At 53.8% G+C, this 21,824-nt stretch overlaps 1 protein-coding gene and 1 long non-coding RNA gene across 3 annotated transcripts in view; both read right to left on the bottom strand.

The window, feature by feature from the left end:
* The window catches only part of LOC141726319 (uncharacterized), a 28,999-nt gene extending 18,720 nt beyond the window's left edge, over positions 1-10,279 (bottom strand). The window contains exon 1 of one of the 2 annotated variants that reach the window (XR_012577601.1): positions 10,242-10,279. This is a non-coding gene — a long non-coding RNA (uncharacterized LOC141726319). Of the gene's footprint in view, positions 1-7,330; positions 9,747-10,241 lie in introns of those variants that run through there. The other variant, XR_012577600.1, reaches the window with a different exon arrangement.
* Positions 10,280-18,385: 8,106 nt separating this feature from the next.
* LOC102071039 (uncharacterized) lies at positions 18,386-21,558 on the bottom strand. The gene is made up of 3 exons (XM_074531062.1): positions 21,324-21,558; positions 20,118-20,183; positions 18,386-19,964 (listed from the first exon to the last, which is right to left on the bottom strand). The coding sequence occupies exons 1-3, from the start codon at positions 21,541-21,543 to the stop codon at positions 18,787-18,789; spliced, it is 1,464 nt and encodes a 487-aa protein (XP_074387163.1). The 5' UTR covers positions 21,544-21,558; the 3' UTR covers positions 18,386-18,786.
* Between the last annotated feature and the right edge of the window lie 266 nt (positions 21,559-21,824).

The raw sequence follows: 21,824 nt of genomic DNA, 5'->3' as shown, positions 1-21,824 counted from the left end.
CAGAACTTGCTTTTCAAGGCCCAGGACGGTGTTCCGGGCTGTAGCATGAGACACAGGGTAGGTTTCCAACCATCCAGTGGTGGCCTCCACCATGGTCAGCACGTAATGTTTGCCCTGGCGTGTCTGGGGCAGTGTGATGTAGTCAATCTGCCAGGCCTCCCCATACTTGTACTTGGACCACCGCCCACTGTACCAGAGGGACTTCACTCGCTTGGCCTGCTTGATGGCAGCACACGTCCCACAGTCATGGATAACCTGAGAAATAGTGTCCATGACCCCTCGGTCTCATGCCCACTTACAGGTGGCATCTCTGCCCTGGTGGCCTGAGGCATCATGGGCCCATCGAGCTAGGAATAACTCTCCCCTATGTTCCCAATCTAGGTCTATTTTGGACACCCCTATCTTTGCAGCTTGGTCTACCTGCTCATTGTTTTGGTGCTCCTCATTGGCCCTACTCTTGGGTACATGGGCATCTACATGGCGGACTTTCACAGGCAGTTTCCCTACCCTGGTAGCAATGTACTCACCAGCAGCCCAAATTGGTTTCCCTCTACGCTGCCAATTAGCCTTTTTCCACCTCTCCAGCCATCCCCACAGAGCATTGGCTACCATCCATGAATCAGTGTAGAGGTAGAGCTTTGGCCACTTCTCTCTCTCAGCAATGTCTAGGGCCAGCTGAACAGCTTTGAGTTCAGCAAATTGGCTTGATCCACCTTCTCCTTCGGTAGCTTGTGCAACCTGTCGTGTGGGGCTCCATACGGCTGCTTTCCACTTCCGGTTCATCCCTACAATGCGACAGGAACCGTCAGTGAAAAGAGCATAGCGTGTCTCCTCTGGGGGCAGTTGGTTATTGGGAGGAGCCTCTTCAGCACGTGTCACTGGTTCTTGTTCCTCTTCATCTGTGACACCAAAATTTTCACCTTCGGGCCAATTCGTAATGACCTCCAAAATCCCAGGGCGATTCAGTTTACCTATACGGGCGCGCTGAGTGCTGAGAGCAATCCACTTGCTCCGTGTAGCACTGGTGGCATGGTGAGTGGAAGGAACCTTGCCTTTGAACATCCACCCCAGCGCTGGTAGTCGGGGTGCCAGGAGGAGTTGTGCTTCAGTGCCTATTACCTCCGAAGCAGCCTGGACTCCTTCATAGGCAGCCAGGATTTCTTTCTCTGTTGGAGTATAGTTGGCTTCAGCCCCTCTGCAGCTTCGACTCCAAAATCCCAATGGTCGACCCCGAGTCTCCTCAGGCACCTTCTGCCAAAGGCTCTAGGACAAGCCATGGTTCCCGGCTGCAGAGTAGAGCACATTCTTCACCTCTGGTCCTGTCCTGACTGGGCCAAGGGCTACTGCATGAGCAATCTCCTGCTTGATCTGGACAAAGGCCTGTTGCTGCTCAGGGCCCCACTGGAAATTGTTCTTCTTGCGGGTGACCAGGTAGAGAGGGCTCACGATCTGACTGTACTCAGGAATATGCATCCTCCAAAAACCTATTGCACCCAAGAAAGCTTGTGTCTCTTTCTTACTGGTGGGTGGAGACATTGCTGTGATCTTGTTGATGACATCTGTAGGAATCTGACACCGTCCATCTTGCCACTTCACTCCCAGGAATTGAATCTCACGAGCTGGTCCCTTTACTTTGCCCTTTTTAATGGCGAAACCAGCTCCCAGGAGGATCTGGATGATTTCCTTCCCTTTCTCGAACACTTCCGCAGCTGTGTTCCCCCACACAATGATGTCATCAATATACTGCAGATGTTCTGGAGTCTCACCCTTTTCCAGTGCACCCTGGATCAGTCCATGGCAGATGGTGGGGCTGTGCTTCCACCCCTGGGGCAATCGGTTTCAGGTGTACTGCACTCCCCTCCATGTGAAGGCAAACTGAGGCCTGCATTCTGCTGCCAGAGGAATGGAGAAAAATGCATTGTCAATGTCTATAGTGGTGTACCACCTTGCTGCCTTGGACTCAAGCTCATACTGGAGCTCTAATATGTCCGGCACGGCAGCACTCAGTGGTGGAGTCACTTCATTCAATGCACGATAGTCCACAGTCAATCTCCATTCTCCTTCAGATTTTCGCACAGGCCAAATGGGGCTGTTGAAGGGTGAGTGGGTCTTGCTGACCACCCCTTGGCTCTCCAGCTCTTGGATCATCTTATGGATGGGGATCACAGCATCTCGAGTGGTCCTATACTGTCGTCGATGCACTATGGAAGTGGCAATTGGCACTCGTTGCTCTTCTCCCGTCAGGCATCCTACTGCAGATGGATTCTCAGGCAACCCAGGCAAGGTGTTCAATTGCTGGATGCCCTCTGTCTCTACAGCAGCTATTCTAAATGCCCATCTGAGTCCTTTTGGGTCTTTGAAGTACCCACTTCGAAGGTAGTCTATGCCCAAAATACATGGGGCCTCTGGGCCAGTCACAACAGGATGCTTCTTCCACTCATTTCCCTTTAGGCTCACATCAGCTTCCAGCAAAGTGAAATCCTGGGATCCCCCTGTCACACCAGCAATAGAAACAGACTCTGTCCCCACATATCTTGATGGGATTAACGTGCACTGCGCACCAGTATCGACCAAAGCTTTGTACTCTTGTAGTTCCGATGTGCCAGGCCAACAAATCCACACAGACCAGAAGACACGATTTTCCCTGGCCTCTACCTGGCTAGAGGCAGGGCCCCTCTAAGCCTGGTTATCATTCTTTCCCTGGGTGTATGTTTTGGACGTTCCTTCGAGGGGATCAGACAGGTCATCATCATCATACCTGGCCGTTCGGCTACGGGCAACTGGAGCTGCTTTCCTCCTGGTGGCTTCCTTCAGTTCATGCACCCGTCGTGCCAGAACAGCGGTAGGTTTCCTATCCCACCTTCTCATGTTTTCCCCACAATCACGCAGGTAAAACCACAGCTCAGCTCGTGGGGTGTATCTTCTCTCACCATCTGGGAAACGTCTGCCTTGGATACCGGAACCTCAGATCTGTACTGCTGAAATTTGGAGAAGGTCTTCTTTAATCTCCTCTCTAAGCTTCTTATGGTTCTCCTCTGTCTTATCCTCTAAGTTCTGCAGACGTGTTTCTACTGCTGCGATTCTGGCATGTGTCGGGCCATGTACAGCATCTGCATATGCTCGGAGCTTCCTTGCCATGTCAAGCACAGTCTCACCCCTCTCATCCCTCTTCATGATGGCTAAGGCAGAAGCATACTCATGTGGCCCAAGTCGTATGAGTTTTCGCCACATCACAGACGTGCATGGTACTAAGTCTGGGTTCCTAGTTGTTACATCATCTGAGAAGATAATCTCTGCCACTGCCATTTCTCTCAGGCGTTGGATCCCTTGCTCTATTGTCTTCCACTGAGTTTGCTGCATATAGAGATCGTCTGCACACAGGTATCCTTCTGCTACACTTCTTAGGACCCGTTCCCAGAGGCTGTGAGAGTTAGCCCCCCTCATCATTCCTTGGTCTATGACAGTATCCTGTGACAGGGATCTCAAATGCCTGGCTTCAGTGCCATCCAAAACGGTAGCCTCGCCTGCAGCATCCCAGAGACGGGCCAGCCAACTAATGATGGATTCATCAGACCTTCAAGTGTAATCCTTCCGTAGGCCATGAAGGTTCTTCAGGGAGAAGGACTCAATATTGGCATCTGATCTTGTGCCTGCTGCTTTGACTCCTGACTTTACATCAGGAGGCACTGAGGTTCCTTCTCCTTCATCATCATCATCATCATCATCATCATCATCATCATCATCATCATCATCATCATCATCCACTGATTGATTGGTCTTGTCTGTGCATTTTCCACTTCTAGGGCTGGTAGCAACAGCCATGGGTTTAGCTGCTGGCTTCAAGCCTGGAGTGTTGGCTGCAGCCTGAGTCACCGGGACAGTGGCTGATTTATCTCCCTGCCCCCCTGCCTCTGTCTGCTGCCCGACAGGATCTAGCAGTGTGCGATAAGCATATGCCAGGGCCCAGCTCACTGCAATGACCTTCCTCTCCTTAGGCTCATACTGGTACTTCTCTTTCACATATTTCCCCACCTCAGCTGGGTTCTGAATTTGTTCATAGGGAAAATCCCAAACTATAGGATCAGAGAATTCCTTCAGGATTTGGCCCATATCCTCCCATTTCCCACACCACTTAGGATTTTCCACACCTGGGTCTACTCCTGAGTCAGGGGCCTCATCAGCCCATCTAGAAATCTCAGCCTTCATTCTAGGGAAGCAGCAGGCTGTATAGAGGAAGGTTACCAGATTGAATACCAGGAAGATGGTTTCTTTAACATTCAGGGGAAATTGAACATCCTTCACTAGTGATGCAACTGATTCATAGGAGAAGGAGGAAAGCAGAGGCTGAAAAACCTCATTCCCTCCTGCTCCTCCTGTGACAAACTGGATGCATAACCATAGCCATGAACCATTCATACCTGGAGCAGACCCCAGCATGTTTATGAACTTGTTGCACATTATTGCCACCAAACCCAGCAGGATAGCTATTCTGGTCACAGCCCCTCTGATGTAAAAATTACGTATTAGGGGCATTACCAAAGCTATTTCTGGATAAGAAAATAAACCTAGGGACCAGAGAGGTATTAAAATCTCAAAAAACCCTAGGGACCAGAAATGCATGCAAACCTTCACCCCAATAGACATTATGAATCCAAAAAGCATGGCTATTAGCTGATTTAAACGAACACAGAGTAATAGCAGCCAAAATGCAGTCAAAACAGGGTTTTTCCACTCTCTCTCGAGCCCCACGTTGGGCGCCAATTATTTGTCCTGGTTTAGGGCAAATTTGTTAAAGAATCTGCAAAGGAGGGCCCCTCCAGAAAGCAAAACCCACACAGCCCCTCCCCCCAACCTGTTTGGGAAAAAATTCCTAGGAGAGAGGTGGAAAAAACCTGTTTATTTGACTGGCCCAGCACCCCCCAGCACACAAAATGAACAATACCCGATGACACCGCTTTGAGAAAGATGATAAAATCAGAAAGTCTCTTTCAGGGGGATGGTTGCTCTGTTCTCAGTCCCTCCGGCGCTGGGCCAGCTGCTGCAGCTGAACCTTCAGTGTTCCCGGTTCCCAGTCCGGAGCAGGTTCAAGATGGTCACAGAAACAGGAGAGGAGAAACAGTCCAGGAAGGAATATGGACTGTTTAGCCAATAAGCAGAGGCGAAAGCAGAGCAGAAGCAAGAGCAGAAAAAGAGAGCAAGCAAAAGCAGCGAGCAAGCCAGAAGTGAAAAAACAGTTTTATGTACCGCTTGTCTCTGTGTCCCTGATAAGAGAAACCCAAACAGAACTTCCACTCTTCAGAGCTGGTCTTGAAGGCACAGAACAGGTGAATAGGGATACAAGAATCATAACGTCACCCCAGGACAGGCAGCTTCCAATAAAGGCACCTGTCCCGGCTTCCCGTCATCCACCCCCTCCCCCCTGGAACACAAAGCATGGGAACCGGAATTGGAGAAGGTAGAGGCGGGGTTTGGTCTCTGGGCAGGGCAACAGCAGGGGATGTGGCGACTCTGTTTTCTCCGCCTCCAAGGTGGAGTTAGGAGGCGGAGCGGAATAAAGAGGAGGAACTTGGAAGGGGCCCATAGGGAGTGCAGCCATGGGCGGAGGGAGGGGAGGAGCTGAGGGAGGAACAAAGGGTGAAACCAGGGGGGGAGAAACAGAGGAGCGGGAGGGGTCAAGGGAGAGGAAAGGGTTGCACTTGGAAAGAAAGGGATTCTGGGGAGAAGAAGGGGTAAGGGTGGGAAAAACCATGCGGCAGCCTCCATTTTGGGCTCCATAGGAGCCATCTTGGGAATTTTCAATAAACCAGACAACTTTGGTGACCGAAACTGGGGACTTGGGGACAGGGATAAAGGGATCGGGAAGAGAACTCCAGAGAGCTTGGCCAGGGCTCTTCGGAGGGGGGGCCAAGCCAGTCGAAAGGGAGCAGGGGCAAGGTGACCCCCCTGCTTGCTCTTGGCCTTTAGAACCCCTCTCAAGGGCTCATGCCGGTGGGAAGAGGGAGAGGAACGAGGGGTAGGAGCACAAGAACCAGGCGAACTGCGGAGCAAACTTGAACGAGAAGGGCTTTTTCTCAATTCCCCAGAGGGGCGCAGCAAGGTTAGCACCTTGCCCGCCCAAGAAGCCACGTTAGTTAACTGAGTTTCCCCAGAATTAACTTCTTTATCTAATTTGGCCACAATGGCTGCCCAAAAACATGGCTCCCTAGCAATTTCGGGGGAAACTTCAGGGAAATGAGAGAAAATCCATCTAATCAACACTATCAACTCTTTCTTGGGGGCAGTAAACCCACCCCCAAGTAACAAACCCTTAACCACAATAAAAACTCCTTTTTGGGTTTTGCTCAGACCCGCACCCATGATCCTGCTCCTAAACGACCCTAGACAAGGCGACTTCAGGAGGAGCAAGCACCTGCGATGGAACACTCCACCCGCCCGAGAAAAATGCAAACTAAAACAATGAAGCACACGCTGCCGGCCCCTGCTCCCCCCACTGTCCTCAAGTCTGAGGGTTCACTGAGGGGAAAGAAAGGAATTTAGGTGGTGGGATTTGACCCCCAAGTCTGGGGAGAAAAACCCCACAGGGAAGGTAAAGCAAAAAAGGAAAGGGAAGAGGACTGCCCCCAGAAGAACACCCTGCGCCGAGAGGCCCACCCCCCCCCGCCCCCGGACAGAGAGAAGGCAGAGCTTCCCCGCTCCCGCCGGCAGGAATTCCAAAAGACAGCAAAACACGCCGCAGAGAGAGACAATGCAGCTGCATATATTGCTTTTAAAATTCCCGGGCAGCAGCAGCAGGGGGCTGGGACACGCCCTGCCGAGCCGAGGCAAACACAAAGCCTTCCCCGCCATGGAATGCAGCCCCCCCACAGAGCTGAGAGCCATGCCACGTGGCAGGCACCGGGGCCCCCCCGCGCCAGGCAGCAAAAAAAGCGCACAAAAAGCGGCGGGGCGGGGGGAGCGGCCCCGGCTTGGCGAACCACGAGGAAAAACCGCCCCGCTTTGCAAAAACCCGTGGCAGCCGTTCAGCGCTGCGCTGAGAGCTCGGAACTGGCCCTGGCACCGCCGAGCAGGGACACCGGGCGCACGAAAAGCGGCAGAGGGCTCCGCTGCGCAGCGCGACGGGTGGCGCCTGCTGGGGCTTGCCGCAGCACGCGAAAAGCGGCAGACCGCAGTCCACCGCCCCGCGCCGAGAGAGAGAATTTCCCCCTGCCACAAGCAGCGCCCTGGAACCAGCTCTCAAGGGAAGAAGGATCGGGAGCAGTCCCCAGCGCAGGGAGGGCTCCCAGGGAAAATTAAAAAGGCAGGGGGGGTAACCACCGAGTCCAGGGCTCACCTAATCCAGCAGCGGTGCAAACGAAAAGTTCAGGCGGATGGTTTCTCGTCTCGAAGCCCTCCTCAGGTGTGGAGAGTTGCAACTTCGAATCCCCCGGGAGCGCCACCCCTAAAACAGGGTCTGCTGCCACTGGAGGTACTCTGACGGCCAGAGGAATTTATAATCCATTCGTGGGGTCTTGCAGTCCAAACTGCTAGGCGTTTGGCTGTAATCCAGGCCCCACGTTGGGCGCCACACTGCAGCAGCGTGTATTTAGCCTTATAGAGCAGAGAAATTCAGAGTTCGGCTAGCTGAGGTTAAGGCCGACACCTCGCTACATGGTCTGCCAGCACCCCTCGGCGTCATAAGGCCTTGGGCTGTGCTGGTTGCGGACTGGATCGCTGCTAAACGACGAGAAGGAAGGAGCTATCAACTCGCCGGGGGGGGCTAAACTTGGTTTATTGGAAAGCCCACAATGTATCAGCGAATGACCAAGAACAAAGGGTGCTTAAGGGTTATAAAGTGAAGGGGTGGACCCGAGAGGGGTTTACAGAAGACCAATAGGGGGAGAAGAGGGGATGAGCTTAACACAAATGACATAGTGGAGAGCCCAATAGGTACCAGGTATGGGAGGGGTCCCGGCAGCACAGCCAACCACAACCCCCAAAGAGGAGAAGCTCCTGGAATACTAGGTGGAGTGGGGGGGTGATTGACTTGGCCCAGGGAGGAGAAAAAGCATACATATAAGGGAAAAAGGGGAGGAGGAATTATATAACCTAAAAGATTGACAATATAACTGGCAGGGCTGTGGCGGGAAAACTGAGGAGGGCAGAACCATTTTACACAAAATGGGGGGGAGCAGATACATAAAATGGGGGAGGAATTAAATTAATTTAACGAACACACTACAACATAGGATCAAATATGGACTGGGATTGAATATGGATTGGGATCAAGTATGGACTGAGATCAACTAGGGACTGAGATCCAACAGACTGGGATAAACTGGACAGGGATCAAATATAGACTGGGATCCCATGGACTGAGATAAACTGGACTGAGATTATATGGACTGGGATCAAATATGTGTAGTAAAACCCACAGCTTTAGCAAGGGCCCCGTGGAGAATCTGAATAATAGAAATGCTGACACAGCAGCAAAGAAGCTTCCTCACTCCAGGGACATCCACCCTATAACTATGTAAGGCAATATCTTGTTAACCCTACTATTGGTCACTTGTGGTCCCTCTAAAACTTTGCCATCGATCAAGACTGGAAGCAGGCCAAGGCTATAAAAGTAGCATACTGTACCCCTACTAATTTAGAAGAAGAAGAGCTGAGACCCTTCAAGGACCCCTCCAATAAAGCCATATTCATGGAACAGCCAGAGTCTTTTCCTTCTGCTGCAGCCTCAAGCCAAGGGCAAGCTACCTAGCAAGCAAAGCTGAAATCATAAGAGCTGGGTAATCACTAAGAGCTGAATATCCCCGTGCTTGCTAGGGGCTGACCCGCTGCCTTGGTCTGAGCGAGCTGGCCTCTGGCACTCAGTCCCCTTGGGGGCTGAGCTCTGGAGCTGTAATAGCTTGCCCTGGGATAAGACCAATTAAGGCTCATTAAGCGGCCATCCAACATGTCGTCGGACCTTCCCCTCCAGGGGCGAAACGTAGCCGGAGCATCAGAGCCTTCTCGGGGTCTCCTGTTATTGCCTGTTCGGGAAGCCACTCCTTCTGCACAAGGACTTTTCATTTTAGAAAATCCTCCCTGCAGAAGGCTCAATTCGACCCTCAACACATACATCTGGACGAGATAAGTTCGAGGAGAATTGAGCAGCAGACCTCCTTCCACAGACCCCTGACCCCGAAGGACATAAGTGTTGCACGCATATCTTTGGAAGCTCTCAAACACCTTTCTCATTTTTTTTCTTTTTTTCTCTCATTTTTCTGTGGAAAGGGTCTGAAAAAAAGGGTACTTGTTTAAGCACCCTAAAACTAACCACACTTGAAAGAGAGTTATATTTAACCATTGCAGAAACCTTATCTGTTAATAATTTCTCTTTTTCTAAAGATAGTCTGTCAAAAAAGAATCTTAAAAAATTTGTAACTTGGATTGTGGAGCAATTTCCTGAAACTAATAAGACGACGATTACTGAAAATTCTTTCTGGGATAGGGTTGGAAACACTATTTATATTTCTCAAACCAAACAGGACTTTTCTGTTACTAACTTCTTACCTTTATTTCATGTTATAACTAAGACTGTTGAAAAATGTTAACACCCAAAAACTCCCGGAGCCAGTAGCAGACATTGATTACCCTGATAAGATCTCTCAGGAATGCGGTTCGCTTCCCCCACCGGCTACAGTCTTTCTCCCCTTCCTTTCAGAGCTGGAGGCGCTCACTGCAGCCCCCCCCCTCCCCGGCTGCTCTTCCTTCCCGCTTCTGGCCCCGGGGGTCCCGTTCCCTGCCTCTGGCACCGTACCCCCCCTGCAGCCACCTCTCCCCCTGGACCGGTCTACTCCCTCCCCGCTCCCCCCGCCCCCGTGCTGCCTTTACCGCCTCCAGTCACTGCGATCCCGGTCCCCCATACCCCATACCCCCACGCCGCCGTTCCCCGCCCCCGCTTCCTTCGTCGCCGTATCCCCCGCTCCTGCTGCTGTCCCCACCCTGCTCCCCGCTTCCCCCGCCGCGCCCGCCATGCCCCCAGCCCTGTCATCGCCGTCCCCCCCAACCCCGCGCTGCTAACCCCCGCTCCCGCAGCTGCCCTCCCCGCCGTCACCGCCCCCGCTCCCGCCCCCCCCCCCCCGAGACAGCCCCGGCCCTCTCGGCCCCAGCTGAGAGCAGGCCGGCCCCTCCCGGCGCTTTGCCGAGCCATGCCCACACCCTGCCCCCCTGCACCGAGCCTCACACATGCGTGGTAACACCAGCTCTCCCTATACCTGCAGTACCCCAAACCAGCAGCACTTCTTGCTCACCCCCAAATCCCCCAGGCGTGCATCCCCAGCCCGCCCAACCCTCCTGCCCCCCGAACGGATCAGAGACCCCCCCCCCGTGGCATCACCCCCCCCACCCAATCCGGTCCCTGCTGTGCTGACCGGATCCAATAGCGCCACCTCCTGGCCAGTCATTGAAAACCTTGAAAAACGATAAAAACGGAATTCACGGGTAGCAAATCCCTCACAGCTTTCCTCAGACGATGAGAGCTCTTCCAATGAATCTGATTTTGATACGATTAACATAGACCCATGGGATCTTATTAAGATAGAAGCTACGAAGTCGGGGAACTGGGACCTAGCGCAGAAAATCACAGCTTTCCCAGTTGAATACAGGCAAGGCAGGAACGGTGGGGAATCTAATATTAAGACATGGAAACTGATTTCGAATAAGGAACTAGTATAATTGAGAAACACAGCCAAAAAATATGGATGTAGTTCACATATCTTTAGAAATTTCTTAGAAGCCATGTTCTCTGCATGTCTTGCTTCCCCACAATGTAAAAAATATTTCACAACGCCTCCTGTCCCCGGCAGAATATTTGTTATGGGACAGGCATTGGAAGAAACAAAAACGTTATCAGATTCATATACTGCCAATGCTACTAAGACTTAACTTTAGGGTAGAACAGCTGGCCGGCGAAGGAGACTTATAAAAGCCAGCTGAACAAATAGAAATTCTGAATAAAGAAGCACTGCAAGATGTCACAATAGCAGCTAAAACCTCCTTGCTTCTTATGCAGGATGGGTCAATGCCAACAATGCATTTTTCTACCATTAAACAAGGCATTGAAGAAAGCTTTATAAAATTTGTGGACAGACTTAGAGATGCTCTGGAGAAACAGATAGAGAGTGCAGAGGCAAGGAAGGAACTCTTATGTAAGCTTGCTTTCAGCAACTCAAATGAGAAATGTAAGGCCATTTTGAGGTCTCTACCTGCAGATTCAAACCCTACTATAGAGAAAATGCTAGAATGCTCTGCACGTCACGTCCACTGAAAATACAGTGGCGCAAGCAGTTGCTAAGGATATTGCTGAAGGAGTTTCGCGTGCATATGCAGTCATAAGCTCTAAGGAACAAGCTAAATGCTATCACTGTGGGGAGCTTGGACATTATATAAAGGACTGCCCGGAGAGATCACCCCACCGATACCATTGTATTATTATCAAAGACCCCAAAATCAGCAACGCCATCAGCCACGTCCTTTAAACTCCTTGAGCCGCCCGTTCGACCTTCGGGCACAGAATACAAATCAAAGGCCACCCAGACCCAATCACGCACAAACCCAGGCTGCTCCAGACCCAAAGAAGAAGCCCCAACCCATGGGACAGCCCAGAGGGGTACCCGCCGACAACTGGTAACTGCTTTGTCCATTGACTTTAATGATAAGAATGTTCACCGTGTTCCCACAGGAAAATATGGACCTAAAGCAAGTCCTTCAGACATTTTAATTACAGGTGACTCTCTTAATACTCCAAAGGAAATCTTCGTTGTTCAGGAAGTGCTGATAGTGCAGCCGGGACAAGAGATCCTCGTGCAGGTATACTGCATAGACTTACCATTTTTTCTTTCTAAGGGAACTCCAATAGCTCAAGCCTTCTTACTCCCAAAGAATCACAGGGAACAGATCCCTCTCAACCCTACAGCTATGTGGGCACAAGTCATGGGACCATCCAAGCCTACCATTGAGTGCGGCCTCTCCCACAAAGGAGAGAAGACCCACCTGCCAGGGATGCTGGACACCGGTGCAGATGTGACCATCATCGCCCGTTCAGATTGGCCAGCCACACTACAACCTGTTGCAGGTGTGATTTCCAGGATTGGTGGAACTACAGTATCCATGAGGAGCAAGAACACTGTCATTGCTGAAGGGCCTGAAGGCAAGCTGGCAACCATCTGTCCATTTGTGGTAAGGGCCCCCATCACCCTTTGGGGCAGAGATGTTTTATCCCAGTAGGGTGCTTCCCTACATATTCCCATTCAGGATTTCTGACTGGGGCCACTGAGTTGAGCGCGCTGCCAGAAATACCCCGTCTCACCTGGAAAAGCCACGAGCCAATCTGGACCGAGCAGTGTACCCTGAAGAAAGCCAAGCTGCGCGCCTTTAACCCCCTTGTGGAAGAACAGCTCAAAAAAGGCCACATAGTGGAGTCCAACAGCCCTTGGAACTCTCCAGTCTTTGTTCTACCAAAGCCTGGGACAAACAAGTGGAGGCTTCTCCACAACATTTGCAGAATCAATGAGGTCATTGAGGACATGGGCCCCCTTCAGCCTGGCCTGCCCTCCCCATCAATGCTGCCCTCCCCATCAATGCTGCCTAAAGACTGGACACTTGCTATCATAGACATTAAGGACTGTTTCTTCAGCATTCTACTGCACCCTGAGGATGCTCCACGGTTTGCTTTCTCCGTTCCCTCTGTTAACAAAGAGGCTTCGCTCAAAAGATGTCATTGGAGTTTTCTTCCTCAGGGCCTAAAAAACAGCCCTAGTATCTGCCAGTGGTACTTGTCTCACATCCTGTCTCCCATTCGGAAATCATTTCCAGACGCTATCATCTATTACTATATGGATGACATTCTGGTGTGTGCTTCAGACAAACCTTACTTGGACAAAACGGTTAAAAAGACTATTGAAGCCATTGAAAAGGCAGGAATGGAAATTCATGAGGACAAAATCCAGTACACTTAGCCATGGACTTACCTTGGAGTCCAGATCTGGGAAAGAACCATTGTACCTCATGTTGCCTTCTGATACAAGGCAGGCGGCCTGGTTCTGAGGAGACAGCACGGCGACCCACTCTTTCCAGGGTCGCTCGGGCCAAAGAGGACGCAGACACCAATGTGGCGGATGGTCAAAGGCCTTTATTATCTCTTCTTGTGGGGTTTTATAGTCTAAGGGGCTTCTACGCATAGGGGGTCTGTCTTTACCATCTATGGTTAGTAGGGAATGGAAACTTACTGGGTAAATGTAAAATTACTGGCATGTGGTTTAGGGGGCTGCATTCCTATGTTAATTTTCTTATCTAAGGGAACAGGGGCCCTGTCTTCCCGTAACATCGCGAGATCTTCCGAACGCCTGACCCTATCTGCTACATCTCCCCCCGCTTTTTCACAAATGAATGAGGTAGTCATATACATAGGTACTGAAAGGAGGTATAAGGTTGTAGTTCGATAAGGAAAAGGGAGTTTGGTAAATCTGAGTAAGTTTTCGCCAGTCAAGTTTAGGACTTGTGGCTGGCAGTGTTCCCTGGTTGGATTCGCCGGCTGATGAACAGGATGTTGGCCCGTTCCAGGCGGGTCTGAACGAATGAGACCAACTTGTTCAGCAGGCATGGTCCGAAGGTAACTGCTAGAAGCAGCAATGCCAGCGGTCCTATTAGGGTAGAAATCAGAGTGGTTAGCCATGGTGATTGATTGAATCAGGACTAGAACCAGCCCTGTTGGGCTTCCCTGTCCTTCTGCCTCTGAGCCAGTCTGTTTCGGAGTTCCGCCCTGGAGTCTCTTACGACTCCTGTGTGGTCTGCATAGAAGCAGCACTCCTCTCTCAAGGCGGCACACAGGCCTCCTTGCTGCATGAACAGGAGGTCCAGACCTCGCCTGTTCTGCAAGACCACTTCTGAGAGAGAGGAGACTGACTTCTCTAGGAAGGAAATGGATTTCTTGATCCTTTGCAGGTCCTCATCGATGGTCATTTGCAGCTGGGACAGTCCTTGGTGCTGTGTCGCTAGGGCTGAGACACCCGTTGCCGTAGGATAGGTACATGTGTGTGGCGTGTGGGGAATTGGGGTCTACCTTTGGTTGTCCTGGGAACAGGTCGGTGATGCGGAGCACGAAGGATGGAGTGTTTGGTGTGGTGATTTCCCTGAGCACCTTGTTGCTACTAAGGTGTCGCATGACCCACCTGAATGGCCAATGGGGGTAGTGATCTGGGCTGGCTTGTCCTCTGGCAACAAGCCCCAACAACAAAATCACACAGAAACACCGTTGATGCTTGGGTCTGACCCATGCGGGTCTCTCGGGTGCTGTCTGGCGGCTTGGTGGTCTGTCACTTTCCTCTGGAATGGGCATGTACGCATCACGAGGACGTCCCATGAGCATGTCCTGTAAACAGAAACTCGCAATTTTCGTCAGTCTCATCCTGCTTGTTATGAAGGTCGGGCTTAATTGACTTAAGTGGACACCACCTGACTTTGCCGCCCCTTTTGACAGCTGCGTACCCTCTCCCCGTGAGCATCAGCCTCCAGCCCCGTTCCCATTCGCCCAGCTCGTTTCTAATTACCACCTGCGGGCCCTCCTCTAGCGCTCGGGTGGCCCAGTGCTTTTGAACAGGACTGTTTGTTTCGTCTCCCCTGGGGAACTGATTCAGTGCTAGCAAAGCAGTTGCCAGCATGCGCGCTTGATCTCCCGAGGGAATGGCATTGGCAAAGCCCTCTGCCTTTGCCAATACTTCTAGCTTGGTTTTCAGGGTCTGGTTTGCTCTCTCTACTATGGCCTGCCCAGTACTGTTATACAGGATACTTTGCACTAATGTGATGCCCCATTTTGAGGCAAATTCCTGTACTGGTTTGGAGGTGAAATTGGACCCATTGTCCGTTTTGATCTGCTTGGGAATACCAAGCCAAGCCATGGCTGTCAGCCAGTGCTGAATTGTGGTCTTGGAGTTTGTTTTGGGGTGCTGTGTGGCTATGATCGTTCCACTATAAGTGTCCACTGTCACTGCAAGCCACGCTTGGGGCTTCAGTAGTTCACACCAGGTGAAGTCCGATTACCAGATCTCTGAAGGCTTGAGACCTCTCAAGCTGACCCCACAGGTCCATAGGGGTGACTTCTGGCAATGAGGACAAGTGGCTACCACGTGTTTTGCGTCTGCGGTCGGGATCCCGCATCTCTTCGCCAGTGCATTGACTCCGATGTGGAGCGACTCGTGCAGCTGACGAGCTTCCTGGAACGTCCATACGCCTTTTGCTGCAGCGTCCGCTTTGTCATTGCTGATCTGGAAGTAACCTTTGACTGGGTCGTGGCTGTTAATGTGGATGACTGACACGGTGCCCTGTCGCGAGGAGAGCGCTTCTTCCAGCATTAGGGCTGCGTCAGATGTTGACACACCTGGTCCTGCCATGGCTAGGCAGAGCCTTGCCACGAATATAGAGTCCGTTACAATGTTGAGGTGTTCATCTTGGAAGAGTCCGCACACCAAGACCACTGCTGTCGCCTCCAGCTGTTGCACTGACAGTGTGGGGTCACATGCTTTGACGCAATGCCATTGCTCTCCTGCCTTCCACACTGCTGTTGCAGTTGAAGTTGTGAAGGAAGCGTCTGTGAAGACCCTTGGTCCTGGCTGCGGTCGGTCCATGACCTTTGGCGGTATGTCCATGTCGACAATGGTCAGCAGCTTAGTCCAGGGTGGTCTGGAAAAGTAGGAGATTTCACCTCCGAAGCCGCTGAGAGCAGGGGCTAGGTACTCCGATATTGTGGCTGACTCCGTCGTCGGTTGCGAAACGGAAGGTGGATGCTTGTCGGCTCGGTTCCTAGGTGTTTCAAGGCGAGTTTCCTGCCTTTCATGATGAGGTTAGAGATGCATTCAATTCTCAGGGAAAATGCACGAGTGGGTCTTCCAAGGACCACCCATTGGATTGGTCGGGACTTTTCGGGCGGTCCTTGGGCCAGTGCTCCCACTTCCCCCTTCGGTGTAAAGTGGGCGTATAGGTCCAGTGGCATGGCTGGGTTCCACCTGGCGAGTGTGCCAGTGGACATCTGGCTTTCGATGAAGTCGAGGGAGCTCGTTGCTTGCGGTGTCAGCTCCCAGGACTGCCCTCCCACTCCGTTCACTGGAGGGACTTCTTCGAATTGCCAATGTCCGGGCCAATGTGCTTGGGGAAAAATCATGCAGTCTGATCCCATGTCCGCCCAAAACTGAAGCCCTATGATGTGGGGATCCTGACTGCCATAAAGCCGGCATGTCCCCCACACCATCAGGGGCTCCTTCCCTATTTCCATGGCCAGGGCCACCCAGGGGTTCCACTCTGGGGGGTCCCCTGCTGGTCCTGTGGCACCGGCGCGGCTTGTGGCGGTGGGGGGTGCGAGAGTACTGCTGGTGGTGCTGCACAGCTCTGCCATTGTGCTGCTGGCGGGGATGCGAAACTGACTGCTCCCTGTGGGGGCATGGGGTAGGAGAGTCCCCTGCTCACTGGGGGGTGGCATAGATGGGCCGTCTCGCATTCACAGCGGGAGGAGGCTGAGTATGGCCCATGCGCCCCCTCCCTCTCCCGTTTCCCCGGGGCCGGGATCTACAGTCCCTAGCGAGGTGTCTTCCTGCAGCTTCAACAGATCCCTCTCGGGCGTGCTTGGAGTGGGGGTGCTGCAAGGGAAAGCTGTGCCGGCTGGGGACAGCTCGCTGAGTTGCTGCCCTTCCCCAGAAGCCTGGGGGAATGCAGTCGTCCTGCCACTCCTGCTTAAATACAATCAGCCCCGACCCATCAAAAGGCATGCGGCTTATTTGCGTAATATCAAAAGGGAGCAGATCGTCATTGCTAAAAAGGCCATCCACAAGAGTGGATACTACAGCTGAGTTGATCCCTTTTTCTGAAATCGCTTTGACAATCGCTTGCACATCTTTTAGGTTAACTGGAGTATATGCCCTTTGTTTATTTCCCTGTGCCCCAGTGACCCTCACCGGGAAGGCATGTATCGTGGCTGCCGGTGCGCAGTCCACACAAGCTATTTTTATTTTTCCCCAGTCGGTGAGTTTGTGTTGCGATTGTTTCCCGATATTGCTTAAAGCTTTATTCGGTTTTGCTTGAAACCACATTAACTCTGCTCTCTCAGCATTCGAGTGCCAGCTGGGCTCACTCGGCTCTTCCGAGCTGTCTGAGCAGCTGTTACTTGACTCTGAGCCGGAAGCTGACTGCTGGTACATTTCCGGCGCTCCGTGCCGTATGGTGCGGCTTCGACCCCGCTTCTCCCTTCGGGGGTGGTGCTGCTCCCGCCGCCTGGGCTTGCCCTGCCTCCCGGAGGGAGGAATCTCTCCCTTATATGGTAGCAGCATTGGGCGCGGCTCTTGAGCGAATATGCGCTCTTTGTCGCTCCCCCGCACATGTGCGGCTGCGGGGACCCGCGGCTCTAGACCGAGCATGTGCTCTGTGCTGGTTTCCCGCGCATGTGCATCTGTGACTACTCGCGCCTCCGGGGTTATCCTGCCGCGGACTCGCACGCTCCGCCCATCCCCTGGGTCGCCGGCGCTGTATTTTGCCGTATAGGGCGGTGGTGGCGCCGCCACCCGCGTGTCCGTGCTAGCCGCCTTCTCGGCATCCGGGCTTCTTCCGCGAGTTCCCCCCAAAAGGACCGCGCGCGCTGCTCTGCCTCCTGCACCGGATCAGCGACCGGCAGGGGAGGGACGGATAAAGAAACCACGGATTTTTCAGAAGGTTCTGCGGGGGGGCTGGGACCCGGCGGGCTCCGCAGGAGGGTCGAGGGTCCCCTGGGGGCTCTGGGCTCGGGGAGGGGTGGAACACGCCTGGCTCCCGCGTATTCCCGCTTTCAATCAGATCACTCTCAGAGGTTGTTTGCATTGCAGCCCCCACCCCCAGCTTTGGTGTAGCTAATAAACATGTGCGTGTGGCTTTCCACGTCTCCTGTTCTTCTAACGCCTTGTGTAGGGCCTCTTCTACTTTCCCCCACGCTTTGAGGCTTTTACCACTGCCTGAGGACTTAGCGTCCTCTGCTAAAGCGGCAGTGCGCTTCTCCCACACTCTCAAATATATCTACCGGACGTTCGTTCGTCCCCAGCTCTAGGAGCCTTGCAATAGCAAGATTAAAATTCGTGAGCTCACATTTAATTCCCCATTGCTCGTGAGCCTGACTTACGACCTTCGCCATGGCTTCCATGGTCCACACAGGTCTGGGGGCGTCCCCCCCGCTGCAGACGGCCCACCGCTGCAGCCGCTGTCCTCTGTCCAGGTGAATCCCATTACCCGAGCTCCCTCCCGGGTTTCGGCACCAGTTGCTGCCTTCTGATATAAGGCAAGGCGACCTGGTTTGAGGAGCAGCACGGCGACCCAAAGCTCACCAGGGTTGCTCAAGCCAGAGACACACACAGACACCAATGTGGTAGACGGTCAAAGGCCTTTATTGTCTCATCTCGTGAGGTTTTATAGTCTAAGGGGTCTCTCTACGTCAGAGGGGTCTGCAGTACCATCTATGGTTAGTAAGGAGTGGAAAGCTACCAGCACTACTATTGTTAGGGGGGCTACATTCCTGGTTACATTCCTAGAGTGATCTCTTATCTTAAGGGATTAGGGGAAAAGGAGTCCTGCCGCTTTCCGTCACATCACGTGATCTTCCAATCGCCTGTCCCTATCTACCACAGTTCCCAACATGGATTACAGGGAATGTGAGTGACCATGGATGTGCCCAAAGTGCCTCCTCCAGTGGGGGATGGAGGTGGAGCAGCGCACGAAGCTCTTTCCACACTCGGGGCACTCACAAGGCTTCCCTTACCGGTGCCTCCGTTGATGTTGGGTCAAGTTAGAGCGCTGTGAGAAGCTCTTCCCACACTTGGGACACTCATAGGGCTTCTCCCCAGTGTGGCTGCGCTGGTGGTAGATCAGGTTAGAGTGCTGGGTGAAGCCCTTCCCACATTCCTCACACTTGTAGGGCCGCTCCCCAGTGTGTATGCGCTGGTGACAGATCAGGCTAGAGCGCAAGGTGAAGCTCTTCCCACACTCCCCACACTCGTGGGGCCGTTCCCCAGTGTGGGTCCTCTGGTGCCGGATCAGGTGGGAGCTCCGGCTGAAGCTCTTTCCACAATCCTCACACTCGTGGGGTCTTTCCCCAGTGTGGATGCGTCGGTGCCTGACAAGATTGATATTCTGCCTGAAGCCCTGCCCGCAGTCGGGGCAGCGGAAGGGCCTCTCCTCTGTGTGCGTGCGCTGGTGCAGGAGGAGATTGGAGCTGGTCGGAAACCTCTTCCTGCATTGATCACACTCATAGGGCCGTTCCCCAGTGTGGCTCCTCTGGTGCCTGATCAGGCCAGAGCTCCAACTGAACCTCTTCCCACATTCCCCACACACATAGGCTTGTTCCCCAGTGTGGATCACCTGGTGCTGGATCAGACTGAAGCTCGTCATGAAGCTCTTCGCACATTGCCCACACTTGTAAGGCCGTTCCCCAGTGTGAATCATTTGGTGGCGGATCCGGTCAGAGCTGGATCTGAACCTCATTCCACACTCCCCACACTCGTAGGGCTGTTCCCCAGTGTGGATCATCTGGTGGATGCTCAGGTAGGACCTGAGTTTAAAGCTCTTTCCACATTCCCCACATACGTGGGGCCTCTCTCCACTGTGGGTCCTCTTGTGGCGATTCAGGCTGGACCGCCACCTGAAGCTCATCCCACATTCCACACACGTGTGGAGCTTCTCCCCATCATGGAGCTGCTCATGGAGCACCAGCTCTGAGCTCTGGCTCAATCCCAGGCTGCCTTCCTGGCCCAGGCTGGCTCTTTCCCCCTCAGATCCCCGCCAGCTGCGTTTGCAGCCCCTCCTCGTGCGGCATCTCCACGGCTTTTCCACCCCGTTGGCTTCCTGCACCAGGGAGTCACTCAAAACGGCCTCTTCCATGAGGTTCTGCTGCCCTGGAGATTTGTCCTCCCTGCTCTCCATGCTCAGCTCCTGCTCTGCGGGAGGAAGGACAAGGACAGGATGGGATTTGCCTCCGTGCCACAGGCAAGGGCAAGGAGATCCCCCCAGGGCTGAGCTGCAGCCGGGGCCGTGCTGGGCTGGGAGATGGAGCAGCACAGAGGGGAAAGGGGCACTGACTTCCTCCTCACCTGCCTCAGAGTCCTGGGGCATCTTCCTCTTCCTGACAGCCTGCCAGAGGTCGGGAATGGGAAATCCTGGTTTGGGGAAAACAAGGGATGAGCATGTTGAGTTTGAAGGTCCCTCTGCCCAAGTCCATCTCTACAAGTCACTGGACACCTGGGCTCTAGAAAAACCTCCCAAACACCAAGATTTAGCCCTGAAAAAGCCTCCCAGGAGTTGCCCGTCCCTGGTCCCTCCCCTCGGGTGTTTGGGGGTTCCCCCCTGTCCCATCTGCTGGGGTCACACTTGGACTGGGGCTCCCCCGTCTCCTCGGTGCCCGCCCTGCCCAGGCTGCTGGCAGTCTCAGCAATGCCAAAAGCTCCCCCCTCTTGGCTCTCCCCATTTCGGGATGCCGGGGCTCTTTGGGCTCCCGGGCTCCCTTCTCCCCTCATTCTCTGCTCGGGGCTGCAGCGGCTCCAAGGAGTCCCCCCTGCCCCTCTCCAGGCTCTTGAGGCTCCCGCCAATGGCGGTGCTCCCCCCTCTCTGGGCCCCCCCCTTTGGGCTCCTGGGGGACACAGGGCTCTGCTCCTCCAGGCTGCCTCTGCCGGCAGCCGCCACCGCCACCCCCCGATGTCCCCCCAAGGGGCCTTTTCCGCTCAGCCTTGGACTGCTTCATTCTCCAAACATCCCCCCAAAAAAACCCAATGCAGAGACCCCTCGCAGGATATCTGGGCCGAGCTCTCCCTCCTCAGTCACCATCTCATGGGTGGGGTTGCAAATTCAGGGATTTGGTGGTGCTGAGGCACCTAAACCTGCACTGTTTCCCACAGGAGCGGCCAAGGGAACAGCAGGGCTGGGGGCAAGCCACAAGGAAGGACTACCACAGCCACATTCCTGGATTCACTCTCCCACCAAGGAGCTTGCAACATGGAGGGGATATCCCACAGGAGAGCAGCTTCATGTCACACCCCCAACACCTGCCCTGCTCCAGGGCTGACTCCAGAGCCTGCTTCTGCCTGCCTGAGAGCACAGAGGGAGCTGCAGGACATCTCAGCTCTCCCTGGATCCTTCTCTTCTCCAGGTGAGCACCCCCAGCTCTCCCAGCCTAGCTCCAGATCAGAGGGGCTCCAGCTCTTGGAGCATCTCTGGTGCCTCATCTGGACTAGATCCAGCAGCTCCAGATCCTTTCTGTGCTGGGCCCAAGGGCTGGGGCAGCTCTGCAGGTGGGGACTCACCTGAGTGGGGCAGAGGAGCAGAATCCCCCCTTTCTCTGCTGCCCACACTGGGACTCAGTCCAGGCTGAGGGGGGGCTTCAGGGCTGGGACTTCCTTCTACTTTCCTCGATCTGCCTTTGTCCCTCCTCTTCCTCCCACTCCTCCTCTTCCATCCCTCCTTCTCCTCCTCCTCCCTCAGCCCACCTCCTTCTCCTCTTGTATCCCTTCTGGCTCTCCCCATTCATCCTTCCCCTTCCCTCCCTCCTCCTCACCCCTAACCTCTGCTCCTCCTCCACCTCCATCCCTGCCCTTCCCTCCCTCCTCCTCCTCCCCCAGCAGCAGCCACACCCTCGGTGCCCCCGTTCCCGCAGCCCTCGCAGCCCGTGGCAGGAGCGGGGATGGAGCCGGGACAGGTCGGGATGGGCAGCGCGGGGCTCTCGGCTGCTCCCAGCCGCTGCGGGTGGGGGGAACCCGGCCCGGGCCAAAGGAGAGGCAAACTGGGCAAACTGCGGGCTGCACATC

Source organism: Zonotrichia albicollis, chromosome 34 (assembly GCF_047830755.1).
Source record: "Zonotrichia albicollis isolate bZonAlb1 chromosome 34, bZonAlb1.hap1, whole genome shotgun sequence".
Lineage (NCBI taxonomy): Eukaryota > Metazoa > Chordata > Aves > Passeriformes > Passerellidae > Zonotrichia > Zonotrichia albicollis.
This window is presented reverse-complemented; position numbering and strand designations above follow the sequence as displayed.